This window comes from Colossoma macropomum, unplaced genomic scaffold (assembly GCF_904425465.1).
Source record: "Colossoma macropomum unplaced genomic scaffold, Colossoma_macropomum, whole genome shotgun sequence".
Classification (NCBI taxonomy): domain Eukaryota; kingdom Metazoa; phylum Chordata; class Actinopteri; order Characiformes; family Serrasalmidae; genus Colossoma; species Colossoma macropomum.
Window position 1 is genome coordinate 21622043 of NW_023494797.1, and position 23908 is coordinate 21645950.

The following is a 23908-nucleotide window of genomic DNA, read 5'->3' on the forward strand; positions in this document are numbered from 1 at the left end:
AAAGACGCCCCTGCTGGTGCAGTTGTGCTATTGCAGTTCTGATTTTCATGTATCTGTGAGGCCTGTGAGGCCGAGTAGTGTCCCGTTTCTCAATCTGGAGCTCAAGGAGGTGCTCATTAGCGCCCTCTATGTGCTCTTAGAGAGCATTTGGTGAGGACTGCATCGTCACTTCTTTAAGTTATTAAAGATACAGACGAGGACCAATCAGAGTGGACATACTAGTTTACAGCTGTTATCAGTTAAAGCACGTTCTCATCAGTGTTCCTTCAAAAGCCCCGCCCCCAAACAAATACATCCCCCTTCAAAGCCCCACCCCAAATACAACCCCTCCCTTCAGTGTTCCATCCAAAGCCCCACCCCTAAACAAACCCAGCCCCTCTCTTAAATGTTCCCGCCAGAGCTCCGCCCCCAAATACAGCCCCTCTATTTAGTGTCCCTTCCAGTCCTTTAATCAGGGCCTGAAGGGGATCAGGGAGGCTGCGGTGGAGACTCGTGGAGCAGCAGGTGGCACGAAAGGAACAATTGACCATGAGAATCTTCCTGAACGTTCCTCCTGAATCTGGAGGAGGAGGAGAAAGGTAGAGGAGGAGGAGGTGGAGGAGAGAGGAGGAAGAGAGAGGGAAAGGAGGAAGAGAGAGGGAGGAGAAAGGCGGAGGAGGAGAAAGGAAGAGGAAGAGGAAGAGAGAGGGAGAGAAGGATACAGGGAGAGTCGGAAGAGAGAGGGAGAGGAGGAGAGAGGGAGAGCAGGAGGAGAGTGGAAAAGGAAGTGGAGAGAGGAAGAGAGTGGAGGAGGAGAGAGCGAGATGAGAGAGAGGGAGAGGAGGAGGAGAGAGGGAGAGGCGGAGGAGGAGGAGAGAAGGAGAGGAGGAGGAGAGAGGGAGAGGAAGAGGAGGAGGAGAGAAGGAGAGGAGGAGGAGAGAGGGAGAGGGAGAGGTGGAGGAGGAGGAGAGAAGGAGAGAAGGAGAGGAGGAGAGAGAGAGGCGGAGGAGGAGGAGAGAAGGAGAGGAGGAGAGAGAGAGGCGGAGGAGAAGGAGAGAAGGAGAGGAGGAGGAGAGGGAGAGGAGAAGAAGGTGCATTAAAAATATTACATCAGCCATAACGCTGCTCGGCTGTCAGAGCCGCAGTAATGATTATAAAGAGCTGGACAGGAAGGAGGTCAGCAGATGATGGAGCTGTTTTGGGTCAAAGACAGTTTTCTAAAAATAAGACTGACATTTGGGGAGAAAAGTCAGTGTTTTAGGAAGCCGAGCAACAACGATATAATCATGATAACCATAACAACAATGTCATAATGCACATCTGAGCAGAGCATCATTTAGATTATACTCAGAAACACAGATTACACTCAGACCAGGCCGTCAGGCCGGACCTCCCTCGTCTGGAGCGAACACGCTCCGTCCACCTGCACTCGGCGGAGAACCACTCAGATAATGAAGAACAGCGACGTGCAGAACTGCTGCTGTACGATAAGGACATCTATTCATCTATATAGACTCGTCTCTGCAGCACAGCGTGTACCAGCTTAACGGCAGCTCTGACACACCAGCGTCTCAGAAAATAGCCCCGGCCGCTGCACGCAGGGCGGTTTGAACACGCTGTTTGTTCAAGTAAACATGCATTTTTCCATATAAATTTAATCCTGATTACAGCAGAACTGCAGCACGTACAGAAATACACGCACAGCAGTGCGGTAATCCTCTCCTACAGCTCCACAATACATCCTCACAAACACGGCCGCATGGAGGAGACCAGAAAAACGTCTTATTCGGTGTCACAACGCCTGTTTCGGCCCACACCATCAGCTTGCTCCGTCTTAAAGGGCCATTCCAGCCAAAATAGACAACATTTCCATCTCTACATCTGCTGTAATCACCCTGCTCTCCTCCCACAGCAGCGCCACGGGGTCAAGCACTGAGTCTTCACATTCAGAGAAGCTTCAGTAGCACGACTGTCTCCAGCACAACGTCAGGAAAGCATACAAACTTCAAAGCTCATCACTCTAGAATTAAAGAGTTAATGACCGTGATAATCACAAATCAAATCACGTTTATGGTCACATCACATGTACACAGGTGTGAAGGTGGGTGAAAATCTTAGACGCGTAGCCCCCTCGTAGTACTTAAATACACAAAGACAAATCAGTATGTCGCTGCTGTCGGAACAAAACCTCGTTTCTCCATTATCGTCATTTTTTAGTTGCTGACGTAATAAAAAAAAATACCTGTCGCATTTTACGTGGTGTGTAAATTTCATGATGAATGAAAAGAAACGGTTCAGAATGACTTGGACAAAAATTCTGGTTCCATTGACTTTAAAAGTAAAGCAGGTTTTTTCCTTCTCCTGTAAAGTTACCAGTTTGGAGATACAAGGTTTTGTTCTGACATCAGAAATATAAAAATATATATACATTAGACTCTAAATATACACATCAGTATACACCACAATTGCACCATTTCCAATGTACAGTTTGTGTACAGCAATATAGGTTATGAAATAAAATCTATGATATGTACAGTTTTATACAACAGTGGTACAGAGATTTTCACAAACACTGTATCACTCCGCTGAGACGCTGTTGCTAAGCAACGACTCTAACAGCTGTAGGAGACGCTCAAGACATTTGAACGTTTTTACTTCTTACTTTGCCACAAACAGAAAATGGACACTTTTAAGATCACATTTGACTGACAGCCGATTTGGTCAGACTCTGAAGATGAGACGACACTAAATTCCCAAACTGTCATCACCACTGAGCAGCTTTTCAGTCGGCAGCTGAGACAGAAGAACAGCTAAACAACCTGGAATCAGCCAGAAATGAACCCAACACCATTCGCCAAACTAAATGGGCTGTAAGATGCTTTACAGACTGGCTGGAACAAAACAACATTAATACTGATCTGGCAAAAACTGACAAAACTGAGCTGAACTTGATATTGCGGCAGTTTTATGGCTCAGTCTGATTTGGTCAGACTGAAGATCAGACTACACGTTTGGCGAATGGTACTCACAGAAATATCCATCACAACACCGTCACTCAAATTACCACATCAAAACAACAACAATAATAATAATATTGATGCTGACTGTATACTTTAAACATTTACTGAAGAACATGATGCTTTATAAAAAGTGATAATATTTAACTGAGAGACAGAAAGATAGGGTGATATAAAGAGAGAGAGAGAGAGAGACACAGAGATATACAGAGAGAGAGAGACAGAGAGAGAGACAGAGAGAGAGGCCCTTCTAAGGTCAGTTTAATGGAGGGTGAGCTGACGGTGTCTGAGTGTAATTTTGTTGTCTTTGCTCTCCTGAATTGATCTAAAGTGCTCCACTTTAAAGCAACAGCCCCGCCCCCCCCCACCACCACCTGCTCACCTCTAATCAATCAGCCATCACTAGTCGATCAGCCAGGATGTGTTTGGAGTCTTAAGTTTCCTTTAGTTTTAGTAGTTTTCGTAACAAAATCACAATTCTTTGATTTCTACATCGTCATTTTCACCTACAGTTAAACAGACTGTTACTGTTACTTTAACACCGATATATGTAAATGAGCTCTGTTCTGATACGCTGCCCATGTTCAAAAAGCAGTCCAGGCTAAAACGCTCCTTATAATTTCAGTGTGAATGGTGGGGCTAAACTGCTGTAGCTGAATGGGTGGAGCTAAACTGATGTAGGGTGAATGGGTGGGGCTAAACTGCTGTAGGGTGAATAGGTGGGGCTAAACTGCTGTAGGGTGAATGGGTGGAGCTAAACTGCTGTAGGGTGAATGGGTGGAGCTAAACCGCTGTAGGGTGAATAGGTGGGGCTAAACTGCTGTAGGGTGAATGGGTGGAGCTAAACCGCTGTAGGGTGAATGGGTGGAGCTAAACTGCTGTAGGGTGAATAGGTGGGGCTAAACTGCTGTAGGGTGAATGGGTGGAGCTAAACTGCTGTAGGGTGAATGGGTGGAGCTAAACTGCTGTAGGCTGAATGGGTGGGGCTAAACTGCTGTAGGGTGAATGGGTGGAGCTAACCTGCTGTAGGGTGAATAGGTGGGGCTAAACTGCTGTAGGGTGAATGGGTGGAGCTAAACTGCTGTAGGGTGAATGGGTGGGGCTAAACTGCTGTAGGCTGAATGGGTGGAGCTAAACTGCTGTAGGGTGAATGGGTGGAGCTAAACTGCTGTAGGGTGAATGGGTGGAGCTAAACTGCTGTAGGGTGAATGGGTGGAGCTAAACTGCTGTAGGGTGAATGGGTGGAGCTAAACTGCTGTAGGGTGAATGGGTGGAGCTAAACTGCTGTAGGGTGAATGGGTGGAGCTAAACTGCTGTAGGGTGAATGGGTGGAGCTAAACTGCTATAGGGTGAATGGGTGGAGCTAAACTGCTATAGGGTGAATGGGTGGAGCTAAACTGCTATAGGGTGAATGGGTGGAGCTAAACTGCTGTAGGGTGAATGGGTGGAGCTAAACTGCTGTAGGATAAGCTAAACTGCTGTAGGGTGAATTGCCAGGTATACGTTAATAAGTTAACTGTTGTGACATCACAAAAACAGTAAAATTAAAACAAACTGTTCTTGCAGCTGAGAGAGCGAGAGAGAGAGAGAGAGAGAGAGAGAGAGAGAGAGAGAGAGAGAGACGGTCCGGTGCTGAGCTGACTGACTACATTTGCAGTGAGAGGGAAACTCTCGCTTTAACACCACAGAGAGATCTGTCTGTGCTGATTAATCCTGAACTGCCCCCCCCCTCTCTCTCTCTGTATCTCTCTCTCTCTCTCTCTCTCTCTCTCGCTGACTCATGACTCTCACAGACGCTGTAATGCACTTTTCACTGAACCACCTAAAAAAATCAATAAAGGTTTTAACAGCAGCCTGGACCAATCACAATTACCTCCTACAGGGCTTAAAGGAGAACCCCACTGATATTTCTAAATTTCTTCATAAGTAGATGTTTAAGATGTAAACAGACTCATTCAGAGTGGTTTGGTGTGAAACGTTCCGTTCTAGAGAAACTTACTGAGTCAGAACTGTTCACAGTGGTGGTGATAGGAACCAGACGTCCACCTCTAAAAGCTCCCTCACAGAAAGTTCCTACATGAAATGGTTATGAATTCACTGCCTGATGACTGAGACACTGTTTTATGATAGTTTAGAGAACTTAAACTCCATTCATGGTGGAGGGATACATGCAGGGCGCTGTGAGGCAAAATAGTCCCCAAAGAAAACTTATTATTTCAGATTTTCCACTATTTTCCATCATCAACATTCCATATAAACTCAGAAGACTCGTGTAGGTTCACTGGTGGTTCTGGATAGTAAATAAAATGTCTATATCTGTGTTGTAGTCATGGCGACCCCTGGTTCCTATCACCACCACTGTAAAGACATCTGAACCATTTCACACCAAACCACTCTGAATCAGTCTGTTTACATCTCACACACACAATAATGGAGGGATTTTGAAAAAGTGATGGAATTACCCTTTAATGCCACCAATCAGATTTAATCAGTTCAATGATTATTCAGGGTGATGAACTCGGTTCACTGTAATAATAATAATAATATAATAATAATAATAATAATAATGTTTGTGGGCGGGGTAACAGTAGTGGCCCAGTGAGGTTGTCCAGTGTTTTCTGAGTGAGCTTTACCTCGTGTAGTTGAACCGTATGAATGTTATGATCCACCGTGTACATACAGAGATATAATACAAACAAAATGGCTCTACATAGAACCATGAACACTCTTTATGGGGAATGTGTTGTATATTGTTCTATATAGCACCAAAAAGGGTTCTTCTATTGTTATAAGCTTGACATTGTAATACTAGAAGAACTATATTTGGTATTATATAGAACACTTTTGAAAAAGGTTCTATATAGAACCATCCACAGCACGTTCTCAATCAATCTCAAGAATGTTTCCACCATGCAGAGAACCGTTTAAGCATGCAAAGGCTTTCATTAAAGGTGGTTTCTATATTTCCAATTCCCCCATAATTCAGTGAGTGAGGTAATCAGAGTGATTCAGAGTGGTTTGGTGTGAAATGGTCCAGATGTCTTTACAGTGGTGGTGATAGGAACCAGGGGTCGCCATGACTACAACACAAATATAGACATTTTATTTACTATCCAGAACCACCAGTGAACCTACACGAGTCTTCTGAGTTTATATGGAATGTTGATGATGGGAAAATAGTGGAAAATCTGAAATAATAAGTTTTCTTTGGGGACTATTTTGCCTCACAGCGCCCTGCATATTATGTATCCCTCCACCAGAAAGTCTCAGACAGAATGTGCTGTATGTGGATCTATATAGCACCAAAAAGGGTTCTTCCGTTGTAAACAAGCTCAACGTCGTATAAGGGTTCTGCTACTCTTACAATATCAAGTTTGTAACAACAGAAGAACCCTTTTTAGTGCTATACAGAACCACACACAGCACATTCTCCATCAACCTGTAGAACTATTTCACCATGCAGAGCAAGCTTTCATCAGGCAAATGGTTCTTTGAGTGTTCCCAGTTCTATATAAACCTATTGTCTTTACTAAGTAACCCTTATTTAAGGGTGTGGAATGAAAAATCTTTTCAAGTAAAATTATCTTAAATCTGGCCGATATTTCTAATATTTCTCAGTTTGAAATGAAAGATTATTGTAGATTATTCAATTTATTTCGAAACAGTTGCACTTATTTTAAGTGAATTCTTGAAATTCTCACAGTTTCGGCAGATAGTCTTACTGTAAGAAATGTGCTTGGAACTAACAATTAACTGCAAATAGTGAAAAAGTTTTACTTTATAAAATCACTTAAAACAAGTAAAAAATGTGAAACAATCTTGGAATAATCTCAAAATGATAAATGTTCATAAATTGACTACATTTAAGATCCCATTTTTTGCAGTGTATGATGCATTTCTAGAGCACTATGAGGTCATATTGGCTGTTCCAATATGATGGATCCTTCTAACTGTTGTTGAGAACCTACTGGAGGGTCTTTGACGCTCCACTCTCGCCCATAACCCTGAGCCACAGCAGGTTCAGGAGAAACGCGGCAGACATGCTGATTAAGAAGGCCAGTAAACCCGCTGTCAGTGAGGTTGTAGCTGTTTTAGCACTGAATTATGAATATATGAACGTTTTTCTGACACATATTAAACATGTTCACACTGTTTTGTTTACTGTCATTCACACGGACCGTGTTTTCTCCACCCGGTTTCCTCCTGATGATGTGACGAAGTGGCCTCGGTAAAATTCTGTTTAGCGTTCTGTGAGTAAACGAGGAACCTCAACAGTGCAGCACTCACGCCTTCAGCTGCAGCCAAGCTTCAGGAACACTGCGTACAGCAGATCTGAGGAACTGAAGTTCTCCATCCTGCGCTGTGTTGGTTCTCCGCTAACTCGTCTGCTACAACAGAGGTTCCCAGCCCTGTTCCAGGAGCCCTGAACATCTCGGTGTTTCACCTGCTCCTTTCACACCTGAGCCAACTAATCAGCTCACTAACGAGCCCTTTGTGGCGTGAAGGGGGTCCTGCAGGACTGAGGGTGGGACCCTGTGTACTAAACCAATTAACTGACGAGACAGATGTGTTTGAGAAATTCCCCAAACTGTGCTGGAACCAGCCATGCAGAACCACCACTGGACTGCACCCCGCAAGGCAGCGATCAGGAAGAGTCATCGCTTTTATATTGAAACTCAGTTTAAGAATTTTCAAACCACTGAACTGCCATTTTTTGCAATTATAGCCACATTATGAAGTGTTATCTGAGTTCTAAGAGGGGAAATTTAACCTCATATCACAGAGCTTGAGAACAGCCTGTAGCTGAGTTAGACCAATCAGAGGCAACCAAACCTCAATGTTTTGTAACATCACAACTACAGCTGACATTCAGTCTGGCTAACTACATTCAGGGTCCCGGAAAAAGCGGATATTCTGAACTACTTGGCCAAAAAACAGGCCTAAAACTGAAACATTAATCAGAAATTAGATATTTTCACCAAATTGTTCTGCTGGCTGGATATTTTTGGTTGGTGGACTATTCTCAGTCCAGCAGTGACACTGAGGTGTTTAAAAACTCCAGCAGCACTGCTGTGTCTGATCCACTCGTACCAGCACAACACACACTAACACACCACCACCACGTCAGTGTTACTGCAGTGCTGAGAATGACCCACCACCCAAACAGTACCTGCTCTGTGAGGGTCCATGGGGGTCCTGACCACTGAAGAACAGGGTAAAAGGGGGCTAACAAAGTATCAGAGAAACAGATGGACTACAGTCTGTAACTGTAGAACTACAAAGTGCACCTATATAGTAAGTGGAGCTGATAAAATGGACAATTTAACCTCATATCACAGAGCCTGTAGCTGAGTTAGACCAATCAGAGGCAACCAAACCTCCATGTTGTAACATCACAACCACGACTGGCTTTCAGTCTGGCTCCCTACATTCAGGGTCCCAGAAACCAAATCGTTCAGCCCCAGCAGCGATGCAGCACTGACTATCACTGCTTTTGGTTCCCTGAAGAACCTTAAGTAACCTTCCATTTGTGTAAACTAGTGTCAAGAACCTTTTTAAAAGGTAAAAGAACCATTACACTTCATGGAGGTTCTATATCAGTTATACAGATTGTGTTCTCCTCCATCTAGCACACCTGATTCAGCTCATTAACTAATTAACTCATTACCTAATTAAGAAATGTGCAGAGTGTCCTGAGGCTCAGAACCCCATAAATCTGTCCTACATTAAAGCCAAGAACCGTTTAGGAACCTGTAAACTTACTGAAGTCTAACACTGCACTCTTAAAGAACACGGAGCTACAGCTGAAGACGAGTATAGAGGGAGGTCTCTCATCGTTCTCCTCAGCCTGGTTCTCCTCTGGATCGGCTCCTCGGCGACGCTGCAGCACCGTCTTTCTCTGCGTGTCTCCTACGTTCACTCAGATCCTCTCTCTGCTGTTCTATTAGTTTATTTTAATAAGAAGCTTTTAATCAGTTTATCGCGCTGTGGGTTCTGAAACGTAAAACACCACTGCTGACGTCACGACCGCAGCTGAAGAACCTCGGCTTTATTCTAGCAAAGGAAAACAAGCCCTCAGTATCAGACCGGTCTATCATCTGTATTGTATAAGTGTGTTTTTGTATCCACTTGTAATATTCTGAATTTTTAGGCTACACACTTTTTAAAAATTTGTTAAGGGTTCTCTGGTAAAGATAGTGGGTATATAGAAACATAAACGCTCAGAGAACCCTTCTGCATGATCAAATGGTTCTATTGTTACAAGCTTGACATCATAACATCAGAACACTTCTTGGTGCTATATGGAAGCATCTACAGCACATTCTTCATCAACCTGAAGAAAGCTTTCAAGATGCACAGAACCTTTAATCATACGAAGGGTTCTTTGAGTGTACATGGTTCTAAATAGAACCACTGTCTTCATTAGAGAACCTTTGAAGAACCATCTTTTGTAAGATTGAACTTTTGTTCTTTTCAAGTTAGTTTGTCAAGAACATCCTTCCCCAGATCACAAGATTGTTCTTTGTGTTCTTGGTATCGAGAAACATCCAACGTTTAAAAAAAAAGTTTGGTAAAAAAAACTTTTCAAAAGGTTTAACTGAACGTTCACATGACGTATCTGCCAACTTAAGTGATCTTCCTAGAACCTTTACATTATGTGGACTTTTTTACACTGACCTCTCGTTTACAAAAGATGGTTCTGCAAAGAACCATCCACTGAGGGTTTTTTCTTTCAAAACCCGAACTGGTCCATCTACCTTTTGGCACCTTCATTTTAACAGTGTATAACTGACCGACCCATGTTCTGCCCACAAACGTTGGTCTCCATCCTTAAAAAGATGGTTCTTCAAGGTTCTCTAGTAAAGACACTGGTTCTGTATAAAACCATGAACACTCAAAGAAACATTTGCGGGCTTAAATGGTTCTCTGCATGGTAAAATGGGTCTTCAGATTGATGGAGAATGTGTTATGGTTCTACAGGGCAGCAAAAAGGGTTCTGCTATTGTCAATTTTTGTGACAACACTTTTTCGTGCTGTATAGAACCATATACAACACATTCTCCATCAATCTGAAGAACGACTTCACCATGCAGAGAACACTAATCAGGCACTAATCAAGGGTGCTATGCCACTGTGATTACTTAAGAACCTTTGGAGAACCATCTTTTTAAGGGTGTGGATTCGGTCTGATGCTGGTTTTCAGGTCAGAGATTAAATCTTTAAAAATTAAATAAACAATCTGATTTGAGTGATTTTTTTTTCCATGTGTCTGAAAACCGTCTCCAAAGAGTCAAACCTGAGGTTTAAAGCCCACCGCGCTGTATCAGAGCGACACCTGGACCGATCTGAGAGCTGTGATGTGAATAAAGAAGTTCAGAGAGGATCTCCGTCAAATAAAATATACATTTATTACTTACAGGAAACCTTTTGTTCATAATCCACAACCATCAACAACGTAAAGGGTCTGAAATAAGCTGGAGAAGATCAGACGAGTGAACAAAGATCAAAGCCCATATCTATCAAACGCAGTGATCGGAGTCGGAACGCTGATCTGATCAGACAGCGGAGAACAGGAGGATACGGACTGATCCCAGATCAGCGCTCTGCCTCCGATATATTTAATAAATACAGTCTCAGATCAAACCGAACAGACCGAGCAGCGGCGCAGAGTTCTCTATCCAACGATGACCGTTTCGTTGTCAGGAAACTCGTAGTACGGCACTTCCAGGTTGAGGGGAGCCGGGCCTTTCCGGATGCGGCCGGAGGCGTCGTAGTGTGAGCCGTGGCACGGGCAGTAATATCCGCCGTAGTCGCCGGCGTTGGCGATCGGGACGCAGCCCAGGTGAGTGCACACGCCAATGACGATGACCCAGGACGGGTTAAGGACGCGATCCTTATCATGTTGAGGATCTCGGAGCTCCGACAGCTCCACGGCGGCTTCGGTGGCAATCTCCTTCTCCGTACGGTGGCGGACGAACAGCGGCTTCCCTCTCCACTTGAAGGTCATGTTCTTGCCCTCGGGAATGTCGCTCAGCTTGATCTCGATCTTGGAGAGCGCAAGGACGTCCGCAGACGCGCTCATGGACGACACGAACTGCGAGACGACGGTTTTGGCGGCATAGACGCCCACGACGGCCGTGGAGCCCGTGATCAGGTACGAGAAAGCCTTCCTGGTGTCGCTGCTCTCCTGAGAAGACTTCTTCGGGTCAACCACTTCGTGCCGGCGGTAATCAGAGAAGTCGGGAACCCTGATGTCCGTGTGGGCGAATCGCACTCCTGCAGGAGCTGAAACAGAAAGAGTCACATTACAGCTCAGAGGGAACAGAGGAACATTCAGTGTGCATGACAATCTCAAAATAATGACATTTTCTCAAATTATTGACCTATTCTCTCAAAATAATGACTCATTGTCTCACAATAATTGTTTTCAAAATACTGAACTACTATCTCAAAATAATTTCTCAAAAAATTTACTTGCCATCTCAAAATAATGATGTACTTTCTCAAAATAGTGACCTACTATCTCAAAATAATGACTCAATCTCAAAATATCAACTTACTATCTCAAAATATTGAACTACTATCTCAAAATAACTTCTCAAAAATTGACTTGTCATCTCAAAATGATGTATTATCTCAAAATAGTGACCTCCTATCACAAAACAATGAAACTTTCTCGAAATAAGGATGAGGATGTTTAATTTGGCCCATCATAAAGTTACTCTACCCCGTCAATGACAGAACAAGCTATACATACACACACAGTGTATACCGTATTACACTATATAATTTGATTTATAAAATACACTTTAGCGTTTACCATCTTTACTTATACACAGTCTTGTTTGTCAAGACTAGAAATTTGGATACCCCTAACTTAGTATCTCATAGCAATGACATTGAAGATTTTGTGTTATTAATACAAAATTCTGCCATACCATGTCCAAACAAGTGATTAAGTAAGGGAATTATGTTGTGATAATCAGTCAAAACGTTGAGAAAAGTCATTATTTTGACACAATAAATCAACACTGTTGACACACTGCTGCGCCAAACATAGAATAATAATAAAGGTGATGATTTTTTCCTCCCAGTGGGATCAGACTTACAGTTTTGAGAGAATTCAGCTACAAAAGTGTGTTTATAACCCCAAATAACTGCGTACTTTAAACTCCTATAAAAGTGCTGAACACCGGTTTAACTCTGTATGACCTGCAAAGCCTCTCTGTCTGAAGGTGACACTGAACAGGCCAACCGTTAGCTTAGCTTAGCGTCTGAACGTGCAGTGTGTACAGGGTGTGGAGATACACCAGCTCGCAGATTTAGCGGATAAATCAACACATCAGCTGATAAATCACATCAAAATAGAGATTATTAGCTGATCTGACCAGCCAATAGGCGGATCTGGTCAGCTAACGTTAGCCAGCTGAGCTAGCTTTAGCTAAAGCAGCTGTTAGCAGAGCGGAGTTTAGCAAAACATCCGTTTGAAGAGTTTAAAAATAAAGATTAAGGGTCATTTTTGTCGTTTAGATATTAAATCGGTCTCAGTGACGTAGCAGACTGTGATAAAGCTTACAACACTTAGCTTAGCACAGTTAGCATACAGGCCGTGACCTTCACTGCCGTTAGCATCCGGAGCTAACGAGGCTAGCATGCTAACCCGCTGCACACAACCAAGCTGAAGCCGGCTTCTTGCTCGAACTTCCCCGTTCCACCTTAAATGGTGCAGCAGTTACATTCTGGCGCCCACCGTTAAGGTGGAACGGGTAATTTCGAACGAGAGGCCGCTGTCCTCACCGTTCAGTCTCGCGCTGACCGCGGGTGCTCTGCGAGCGCTCCCCACGCGCAGCCTCTCCTGCCCCAGCAGCGAGCGCTCCGCCACGGGCGCCGCGAGCGCAGGCAGCGCGGGGCCGAGCGTCGGCCGCGCGGGGATCAGCGGCTTCAGCGAGCCGCTCACAGTCCAGCTCGTGGCCTGCAGGTACGGAGACAGAGCGCGCGAGCGGGCCGCCACCGACATCATCCTCAACCGGAGAGCCGAACCCGGATTAAAGCGGAGTTTGTGAAGTTTACGGAGCTTAATCTGGAGTTTAGTCCCGACCTGCAGCTTCTCTGATATCTCGCGCTACCGGACACGCGCAAAGGACGTCATCACGCACGCGACGTCATCACCGAGAAGTTCAAATAACTGCAGTAAAAATGACATCACTGCGACTGTTCGCGTCACACGAGAGTAGCTATAACGTTACACAGTCACGGCTGGACACTCTTAAAAAGAGGGTTCTTCAAGGGTTCTTTGGTAAAGAAAATGGTTCTATATAGAACCTTGTTTGAAAAGGGTTCTGTATAGCAGCAAAAAGGGGTTCTATCATTACAAGCTTGATATCGTTTCAATAGCAAAACCCCTTTGGTGCTATATAGAACCTATAAATCTATAAAGAACGATCTACAGCACATTCTCCATCAGTCTGAAGAACCATTTTATAACACAAAGAACCCTTTAATCCTGCAAAGGGTTCTTTGAGCATTCATGGCTCTATATGGAGCCACTGTCTTTAGTGAAAAACAATTTAAGAACCAGCTTTTTTAAGAGTGTAGATGGTGCTATGTGGAACCCTTTTCAGAATGGTTCTATATCGAAGCATCTTTGCATGATTAAAGGGTTCTTTGCGTCACGAAAGCGTTCTTCAGATCGATGGCGAATGTGCTATAGATGGTTCTATATAGGACCTTTTTGAAAAGGGTTCTATATAGCACCAAAAAGGGTTTTTCTATTATTATAAGCTTGACACCGGAACAATAGATGAACCGTTTTTGATGCTACATGGGACCCATTTAAAAAAAGTTCTATACAGGACCATTTTCTTTACTGAAGAACCCTTGAAGAACCCTCTTTTGTAAGAGTGTATCACAGTCACTGTACTGTAATAGTTATTTATTCTAATAGAGTGTTTGATACGCTACACTATTTACACACTATGTAGAAATGACTCCTCACGTTTTTACGAACTTATGGAATTTAAAATTACTCTGAGACGATAAGGAAATACTTTGACAAACTGCTGCCAGAGTCAGAGGAGTTTAAAACAGAGATCTGTTCAAATGTTCTAAAAACATCTAAATAATTTAACAGATCACAAAACTGATCAATACTAAATCTTAACTTGGCCTCTACAGATGGAGAATATGCGCTAAACCACACTATAAAACTGTATCAGTCCTCATGTTGTATCTTATTGTTTCAGTCTGTTGTTTGTTTATCATGTTTTATCTGAGTGTGTCGTTTTGTTTTCTGTCATGAGAATCATGTTAGCTTGGGGCTAAAATATTAGCTTTCAGCTAGACAGTTAGCTCAGGACACTACAAATCACAAACCACCTTAAATATTATACTTTACGTTATGTATACTATACATTCTGACCACCTCCTTATTTCTCCGCTCATTGTCCATTTTATCAGCTCCACTTACTATATAGGTGCACTTTGTAGTTCTACAGTTACAGACTGTAGTCCATCTGTTTCTCTGATACTTTGTTAGCCCCCTTTTACCCTGTTCTTCAGTGGTCAGGACCCCCATGGACCCTCACAGAGCAGGTACTATTTGGGTGGTGGATCATTCTCAGCACTGCAGTAACACTGACGTGGTGGTGGTGTGTTAGTGTGTTAGTTGTGCTGGTCTGAGTGGATCAGACACAGCAGTGCTGCTGGAGTTTTTAAACACCTCTGTGTCCACTCACTGTCCACTCTATTAGACACTCCTACCTTGTCAGTCCACCTTGTAGATGTAAAGTCAGAGACGATAGCTCATCTGCTGCTGCACAGTTTGTGTTGGTCATCCTCTAGTCCTTCGTCAGTGGTCACAGGACGCTGCCCACAGGACGCTGTTGGCTGGATATTTTTGGTTGGTGGACCATTCTCAGTCCAGCAGTGACACTGAGGTGTTTAAAAACTCCAGCAGCATATATCTACATAGATATGTGTGTATATATATATATATATATATATGTATATATATATATATATATACACACACCATGAAGTAATTTTATGCTGTACAATAAATGGTATGAAACATATCAAACATTTATTTTTTGTTTTTATTTCATTTCTCATTGCAGAACATAGAAAATGTGTTCTAAGAATAAAATAAAAATAAATATATCCTGCCTACAGCATCATTAAAACCCCAAAACAAGGACAGACCCTCGTTCCATGGATTTAAAGTTGAGCTGCTGTTTGTGTTCCACAGTGATTACAGAATAAAAGTCTCTGATGGGGTCAGGGTGTGAACAGGCTGGACGTTCTGTCCTCTGGCGTTCTCTACGCTGATGTCTGCTAATCCCATCAGAGAGAACATACAGGCCTTTAAACACAGCACTAACGCTGCACTACCAGCTGACAGATGACCTTTGACCCCAGGCCTCCTGCTGAGCCGTGTGTGTGTAAGGAGTATGCAGGCTATTGGCTCTTTAATTTGCATTTCCAGGCTGGCACATCATAAATGTCCATTAAAATGTCTGCATATTCAGTATTTCACTGCTGTCAGGAGAAAACCTCGTATTTCCATTTTTGTCGTTTTTCGGTTTTTGAGATAATCTGAAAATGCCTGCTGTCCTTTACATTGTGTGAAAATTTCACAATGAATGAACCAAAACAAACAGCCCAAAATGACTTGGAAAAAATTCTGGTTCCATTGACTTACATTAGAAGTACTGTATGTTTTTTCCTTCTCCTGTACAGTTACCATTTTGAAGATACGAGGTTCCGACAGCAGTGATTTACTGTAAGAGCACATTAAAGGTGGGCTGCTGTAGCTGAATGGGTGGGGCTAAACTGCTGTAGCTGAATGGGCGGAGCTAAACTGCTGTAGACTGAATGGTGGAGCTAAACTGCTGTAGCTGAATGGTGGAGCTAAACTGCTGTAGACTGAATGGTGGAGCTAAACTGCTGTAGACTGAATGGTGGAGCTAAACTGCTGTAGCTGAATGGTGGAGCTAAACTGCTGTAGACTGAATGGTGGAGCTAAACTGCTGTAGACTGAATGGTGGAGCTAAACTGCTGTAGACTGAATGGTGGAGCTAAACTGCTGTAGCTGAATGGTGGAGCTAAACTGCTGTAGCTGAATGGTGGAGCTAAACTGCTGTAGCTGAATGGTGGAGCTAAACTGCTGTAGCTGAATGGTTGGAGCTAAACTGCTGTAGCTGAATAGTGGAGCTAAATTGCTGTAGCTGAATGGGTGGAGCTAAACTGCTGTAGCTGAATGGGTGGGGCTAAAGTTTCACTTTCATCCCTCTACTGTGTATATAAAATATTAAACTGGCCTTCATCTCAGACTCCTTCAGCCGCTCTGCTTGATCGATCATATCTCTGAAGATTAAATGCATGTTAATCAATCAGATATCTGGTGCTGATCGATATCTGGGGCGAGAGTGTGATCGCTGCGGTCTGCAGTCGATCAGGTCTGAGTGGATAAATAACGATGTCAGAGTCTCTCTAATGAATAATTAATAACGCGTTTCCTGCAGCGCTGAACTGAGACCGTTACGCAGCTTTTCCATTGCATAGTAGCAGCTCAGCTTGGCTCGACTCGACTCGCTTTTGGTACTAGCTACTTCATTTTCCACTGCAGATATAGCGCCCCCTTAATGTAGCTGGTTGTCACAGTGACGCCGCATGAAACTGCCGCGATATGAAGCAGACAAATTTGTTCAGAAGAGGCAGCGAGACAAAAGACTGCTGAGAAAACAGCAGAGTTTTGGGAAAAACTACATCAGAGTTCAGACCACGAGACGATTCTGGTGCTCAAAGGCGATGCCAGAGGCTACGCTAACCTGGTAGCTAACGTTAGCATATGTGTTTAGCGTTTCTCTCCAACCAATCAGCAGTCTGCAGCGGTTTTACATCACCTTTTGGTATCGGCTCAGCTTGCTTGGAACCTCAATGGTGGTACCAAAAATAGTACACGGTTCCAGGTACGAGGTTTGCCTAGTGGAGAACCAAAACAAGTGAGTCTAGTCGAGTACCATTCAGTGGGAAAGTAGCTTCAGAGCCCGACGTTCAGTTCAGGTCATCTGTGTCAAATCTCACACAAACAAAACAAGGAAAACTCACCTCTACAGAAATGCTAATTTGTTAGCGTCCCTATGGGATTTCTAATAGTATATAAACACTAAGCTAACTCCAGTTAGCATTAACTTTTGGCAGCTGTTCTAGATTAAACTCAGACTTTTGAAGCTCATTCCACATGTTTTATCTGAATCTTGTATCAGACATTATCATATATCTGATCTTGTGTGTATCAGTGTTACAGTGACTCTTTCAGTAAAGCGTCCCTCATAGAGCTGCTGCCACTGTTTAACATTCCTAACAACTAACCGGAACACTGCCTAGACTACAGCTCATATTCATAGGCAGTTATCTAGAACTTCCAGAGTGACGTTTTTTCCACCCATTGTGAATCAGAGTGTGATTGGTTGATTCTTAATGATGCTGGCAGGTAATCTAACCTGTGAGGCCTTCAGTCCAGCTCCTGAAGTCCTGACCAATGAGAGAGCAGCTCAGCTGTGTCCACACAGATACCACAACAGTTTTTTTTTCAGTTACAGCCCTGTGAGTGTGATTAAATGGCACATTTTGGAGAATAGAGATCATTTTTGGCCTTAAAACTCTTTCAAAATGTATTTTTCTCTTTGGCGTTTTAACACAGTATTAATCAAAGTAACAGCTCAATCTTCAGAAAATGTTATTTTTCACCTCAAGCTGTGAAATCAGGGACTATTTGACCTGTTTGTTTCTGAAACATTCAGCATTTTTGCAACTCTTCTACCAGTTTTTAGGGAGTTATAGGTTGTAAATGGAGTTTAAAAGCCTGTCTCAACTGAATTTGTTGTTCTTGAGCAAGAAATACACATATTTATGAAATGCTTTTAGAACGATTCAGCTAAATAATAAAAGTCAATAATTTTCCTTTGTTTTCTATATTTCTCATATGTTTTACTCCAAAGCCTTTACATTTTTTCTTTCTAAATAAAAAGTGTAATTTTTCTTGTATGAGTAATTTTAAACAATCATGCTCATTACCAAATTGACTCGTCTGCTAACAGAACCTGCTAAATGAAATGTTTTCACCAAAACTGACTGAATAACAGGACTGAATTCTGGGTAACAGAGCTGAACACACAGATCATTTTCCCCATCAAGCTGATAGTAATGCAGTAAAAGTTTACAGCGTAGAGCAGAAGAGGAAGATTTAATCAGAACGTCTTCAGTGAAATCTTTGTTTGAAGCCGTTTTTATTTAATTTTAAGTTAAAAATGGTCAACAGTGTTGTTAAATAAGTAATTTCAGGAGTGGTCAGCACGACAGGGAGCACATGCTGAATGCTAACTCCAAATAACTATATAGTTTACATACATTGATTAAATATAAATGTGTTTATATTATCACAATGTAATTATAACATGTTCTGTTAAGTGAAATAAATTAGGTTAATAGGAAAAATAATTCTTTTAACATTAAATTGCTGGTAAATTGAACCAAATCACACTGTAACGAAGATACATAGATAGAGAAGTTCAGCATCAAAGAAGTGGAACAGCCCAAAACCACCACATTAAAGCTGAATACAGACATTTAATGTGTATTTTTGATCATTTAAAAACTAATTTCATTAGTTTGTAATTAAATTATTACTAAAATTAAAATGATTTCAATTTTATAAAGTTATTTTACAGATCTCTTCACTTTTTGAAATAAAAAATATACTCAAAAAAAGATGGTTCTTCAAGGGTTCTTTAGTAAAGACAGTGGTTCTATATAGCTACAAAAGGGTTCTTCTACCGTTATGATGTCAAGCTTTGTAACAATAACAGAACCCTTTTTGGTGCCATATAGAACCTTACGCAGCACAACCTCCATCAATCTGAAGAACATTTCACCTTGCAAGGAACATTTTAAGCACACAAATGGTTCTCTGAGTGCTCATGGTTCTAAACAGAGTCATTGTCTTTACTAAAGAACCCCTGAAGAACCCTCTTTATAAGAGTGTATGGTATCACTGAGACTGTTGAAGTTGCTGGAGCCACAGCGCTGCAGAAGTTTGACCACACAGCGTCCAGCTGCTGGTGTTTTAATTATCTCTTGTCATCTGCTGTATTAAGATGCAGATCTTGTTCTGCTCCCAGATTGAGCTCAAGGGCAGTAATGTGTTTTCCCTCCTTCAATAGCGTCTCCGCGAGACCCAATAACGCATTACCATCCCATTAACCGCGACTGGAGAGCGGCTCGGTAATTGATAAGGAGGTGGGCCGGCGGGCCGGGAGTGACAGTCGGAGCGGCGGGAGCAGACGGGGACGCTCTTATCTAAATGGAAATCTCAGCGTCAGACGATGTCTTCTTTCTTTTCAGCGCCACCCGAGGACAGAAAAAAGAAAATGGAAAGGACGTTGAAGTTGCAGTGGGCTTTTTTCAGGTTAAATGGCTGTTAGACCACCACGGTTTGTCGGACGGAGAGAAAAGCTGAGGCTGATTATTGTCTGAGCGTGTGAAGTTCATTCCTCATAAAAACTCTGTGACGGGTGTCAATTTTAAGGGGCTACAATATCTGATGAGCGATAATACTGGATAATATAGGTACAACCCCATTTCCAAAAATCGCTGTGCAAAATGTAAATAAAAACAAGATACAACGATGTGATCATTTAAACCCTATATTTTTAGATACATATCAATGTTGAAACTGAGAAATTTTATTGTTTTTTGAAAAATATTTGCCCATTTTCAGTTTGGTGCCAACAACACATTCCAAAAAAGTTGGAACGGGGGAACAAAAAGCTGGTAAAGTTGAGTAATGCTAAAAAAAAACACCTGATGGTTAATTAGCAACAGGTCAGTAACATGATTGGGTATAAAGAGCATCTCAGAGAGGCGGAGTCTTTCAGAAGTACAGATGAGGAGGGGTTCACCACTCTGTGACAGACTGCACCATCAAATAGTGCAACAATTCAAGAATAACGTTTCTTAACACAAAATAGCAAAGAACTTCTGCTTTTCATCATCTACGGTACAAAATATCATCAAAAGATTCAGAGAATCTGGAGAAATCTCTGTTCGCAGGGGACAAAGCCAAAAACCAGTATTTGCTGGCTGTGATCTTTGGGCCCTCAGACAGCACTGCATTAAAAACAGACATGATTCTGTAGTGGAAATCACTGCATGGGCTCAGAAACACTTCTGAAAACCACTGTCTGTGAAAACAGTTCATCACTGCATCCACAAATGCAAGATAAACCTCTAAAATGCAAAGAAAAAACCAAATATAAACAGGATCCAGAAATGCTGCCACCTTCTCTGGGCCTGAGCTCATTTAAAATGGACTGAGGGGAAGTGGAAAAGTGTCCTGTGGTCTTTTTGGAAATCATGGACACTGTGTCCTCCAGGCTAAAGACCACTCAGCTTGTTGTCGGTACACAGTTCAAAAGCAAATATTTATGATGGTATAGGGGGCATTAGTGCACATGGCATGGGTGACGTGCACATCTGTGAAGGCACCATTAATGCTGAACGATATATACAGGTTTTGGCAAAATACGCTGCCATCCAGACGACGTCTTTTCAGGGAAGGCCTTGATTATTTCAGCAAGACGATGTTAAACCACATTCTGCATGTATTACAGCAGCATTGCTCCGTATTAAAAGAGTCCGGGTGCTAAACTGACCTGCCTGCAGTCCAGACCTGTCACCACTGAGAACATTTGCAGGGTTTTGAAATGAAAAATACGACAAAGGAGACCCTGAACTGTTGAGCAGCATTTCACTTTCAAAACTGCAGCAATTGGTGTCCTCAGTTCCCAAACACTTACAGAGTGTTGTTAAAAGAAGAGGTGGTGAAACTCAGTGGTAAACAGGCCCCCGTCCCAACTTTTTTGGAGCTTGTTGTTGGCATCAAATTAAAAATGGGTATATATTTTTCAAAAAACAATAAGATTTCTCAGTTTCAACATTTGATTTGTTGTCTTTGTAGTAATATCCTTTAAAAATACGGTTAACATGATTTTCACATCATTGCATCATATTTTTATTTACATTCTGCACAGCATCCCAACTTTTTTGGAAATGGGGTTGTATTTTAGAGAGTGCGCAGTTATGTTGTTAGCATGGAGCACTGAGAGCACTGATAGATGGAGCCATCTTTTTGAAGAAGTACTAATAGTACAAAGCCTACTGTGTTCCTGACTTGTCACAAAATTTTTATTATTTTATTTCAGTTGTGAAAAAACTGAAATAGTTTTGCTGTTGGTAATGCACGTAATTACCGCAGTGATCATTTCATTTAAACATCGTTTTATCATTTTATATGTTAGCAGTTTATAAAAGCCACTTTAGTTCTCCATTAATTCACAAACAAACTCACTTTTGTGTTGTAAGTCAAGTTACAGATGTTTGAAATTAATAACATTCTCACAGTTCATGAAATCATTTTTGCACTGTGTTCATGTTCAGATCTGAAATGATCTCCATTTAACCTGCAAACACACTCAACACCCCCCGTCCTTTAGATGACAGGTGTGTTATTTGAACGTTAGGTCTGAGTCGAGGATCTGTTATTACTGAGCGGCTGATTTTACACTATAAATACTCCGAGACGTGACGGAGCCGCAGCTCTGCGCTGAGATTACAGTTTACAGAGGACTTCTGTTTGTCAGCGTGTAATCACAGCAAACAACACCGGACAGGCTTTAATGCTTTTATGTCTCACTGACTCTCTGACATCTGAGCAAAAATCATCAATCAGCTGATCCTAAAACATCACCTGATCAGCTTTACCTGAGGTTGACTATGATCTGATTGGACGTTCATTGGTGGGTGCTGACTGGACGGTAAACGGAGATGATCCACCAAATGTCCTTCAATCAGTGTATAATAGAGTGATGCTGCTGCTGTTGTGATTGGTCACAAACATTTATTTGTTTGTTTGTAACTTCTCATACAATGCAAGTCAAAGCAGGTGTTTCCATGGCAGCACGATGTTTGATTATTTGTGAATTTTATCATTAAAGTAAAGCAGCACTGTATCCTCTAGTTAGTGTTTATTAACGTAGACAGTACTTGAGTTAGATAAAAAGACGACGTTACACATTAATCCAGGCCTGTTCAGACTGACGGGGGTGCTGGGTTGTCTCGATCCACTAAGTAGGGACCCACATCATGAACACTCTGAAGGTGCTGAAATGATGCAGAGCGAACTAACAACTCTAAATTAAAGCCGTCTGGATCCTGTTAGAGATGTGGGAGCTGAAGTCGGCTTCCTGTTCGCCAGCTTGTTTAGCAAATTTTCCGTTCCACCTTAAATGTGCCTGTACAAGCTGTAGAATTTAAGGTGGAACGGACATTCGATTGAATGGTGAACAGGAAGCCCTTCATCCTGGCTTAAAGATGATCGTCAGCCGCTGACAGTTAGGATCTGTTTGAGGTTCAGTGTGTCAGTTCCAGATACTGAACTCTCCTTATTCAGCTACAACAACGTAAACACAGTTTTACATTCTGTGCACTTTTAAAATGTTACAGAACAGATCGTTGCTTTAAGTGACAGGACAGCTTTGCCCAGTGAAGCTGAATGAGGAGCTCCTTGTGGGTTTGGACGATTCTGATTGGTCCCTCATTCTGACCGTGTGATCAGCCTCTCCGTGCAGGAGGTTCAGATAACGTCGTCCACGACGTCTAACAGAGTCGTACAGAGCAGAGTTCAGATGATTCAGCTGATAAATCCTCACAGCTGCTGAGCGCTTTCAGCACCGCCGCCACTGACGGACTTATCTCAGAGCAGCGGCCTTCAGGAGGGTCTCAGGGGGTCTCTGCTCCCACTGACTCCCAGCTCAATAAACACAACTCTGTACATGGACTCTTCTCTGATCGTTTATTATGATATACAGAGCTGTGCAAAAGTTAGAGACCCCTTCATTTATTTCCAGTCAAAACAGCCATTAACTACAAGTTATTAATTTTCAGCGTCATCATAAAAACAGAAAACTTATATTTGACAGACAATCACACAGAAGCCGTACCAGCTAAATCTACTCTCAGCTGTGAGTCAGTGAGTCACTCTTCACCTTCATTCCAGCCTCCATTCTGTTCAGGAGACTCACTTTCAGCTCCTCAAAGAATCTGCAGACACACCTCCAAAGTTCAGTCTTAGAAGCTGGTTGATGATTTTCTGAAGTGATCAAACACATTCAGTGGTGTTGAGGTCTGGACTCTGGGGTGGTCAGTCCATTGTTCAGCTTCTTTGTTTGATGTGTCCGTCTCCTTTTCTCAGTGAGGTTCTTCTTGATCAGCTACACATCCTTTCAGACCCACAGCGCTGAGTCGTCTTCTCACAGTGGAAGGATGGACAGAAACACCTGTGGATGTTTTCAGATCTGATCAGCTTGATTTTCTCCTCTCTCTCAGAGATGAAAGCTTTAAGTGCTGTTTATCTGATGGGGGCAGTTTTGGGGTCGACCAGCTCTTCCAGGTGGTTGTTAGGAGCCACATGTTCTCTGGAGCTTTTAATCAGTTTTAATAAAACTCCTTTGACCTTCTCCTTCAATATACAGATGGACTATCATGTACTGAATGACTGTTTTAAATGGAAACTGAATAAAAGGAAGGGGTCTTTGACTTTTGCACAGAGCTGCATGTAATGATGCTTCTGCTAATTTTAACATCAGTAATAAGGATAAAGTATAACAACATTCAGGTTTGTGAATAAAAAGAAAATAGAAAATGAAGCGACTGTAGTTCAGCAAACACGTATAACATCAAATAAATAAAATATAAGCTGAACTGATGAATTAAAAATGATAATTATTGTTTTATGCCTTTCCCATCCCAAACAGCTGCTCTCCCAAACGACGGAATTTCAGGCCTGTTGTGAA

At 42.4% G+C, this 23908-nt stretch overlaps 1 protein-coding gene across 1 annotated transcript; it reads right to left on the reverse strand.

The window, feature by feature from the left end:
• Nucleotides 1-10382: 10382 nt before the first annotated feature.
• LOC118817665 (cytochrome b-c1 complex subunit Rieske, mitochondrial) lies at nucleotides 10383-13170 on the reverse strand. The gene is made up of 2 exons (XM_036584507.1): nucleotides 12795-13170; nucleotides 10383-11282 (listed from the first exon to the last, which is right to left on the reverse strand). Exons 1-2 carry the CDS (start codon nucleotides 13015-13017, stop codon nucleotides 10672-10674), a joined length of 834 nt encoding a protein of 277 aa, XP_036440400.1. The 5' UTR covers nucleotides 13018-13170; the 3' UTR covers nucleotides 10383-10671.
• Between the last annotated feature and the right edge of the window lie 10738 nt (nucleotides 13171-23908).

Bases quoted from the DNA above. Each gene is read 5' to 3' on its own strand.
- LOC118817665 (XM_036584507.1), bottom strand. From the start codon at position 13,017: ATGATGTCGGTGGCGGCCCGCTCGCGCGCTCTGTCTCCGTACCTGCAG. The intron at 11,283-12,794 runs GTGAGGACAGCG...TTTCTGTTTCAG, and splicing joins GGTCAGCGCGAGACTGAACG to CTCCTGCAGGAGTGCGATTC.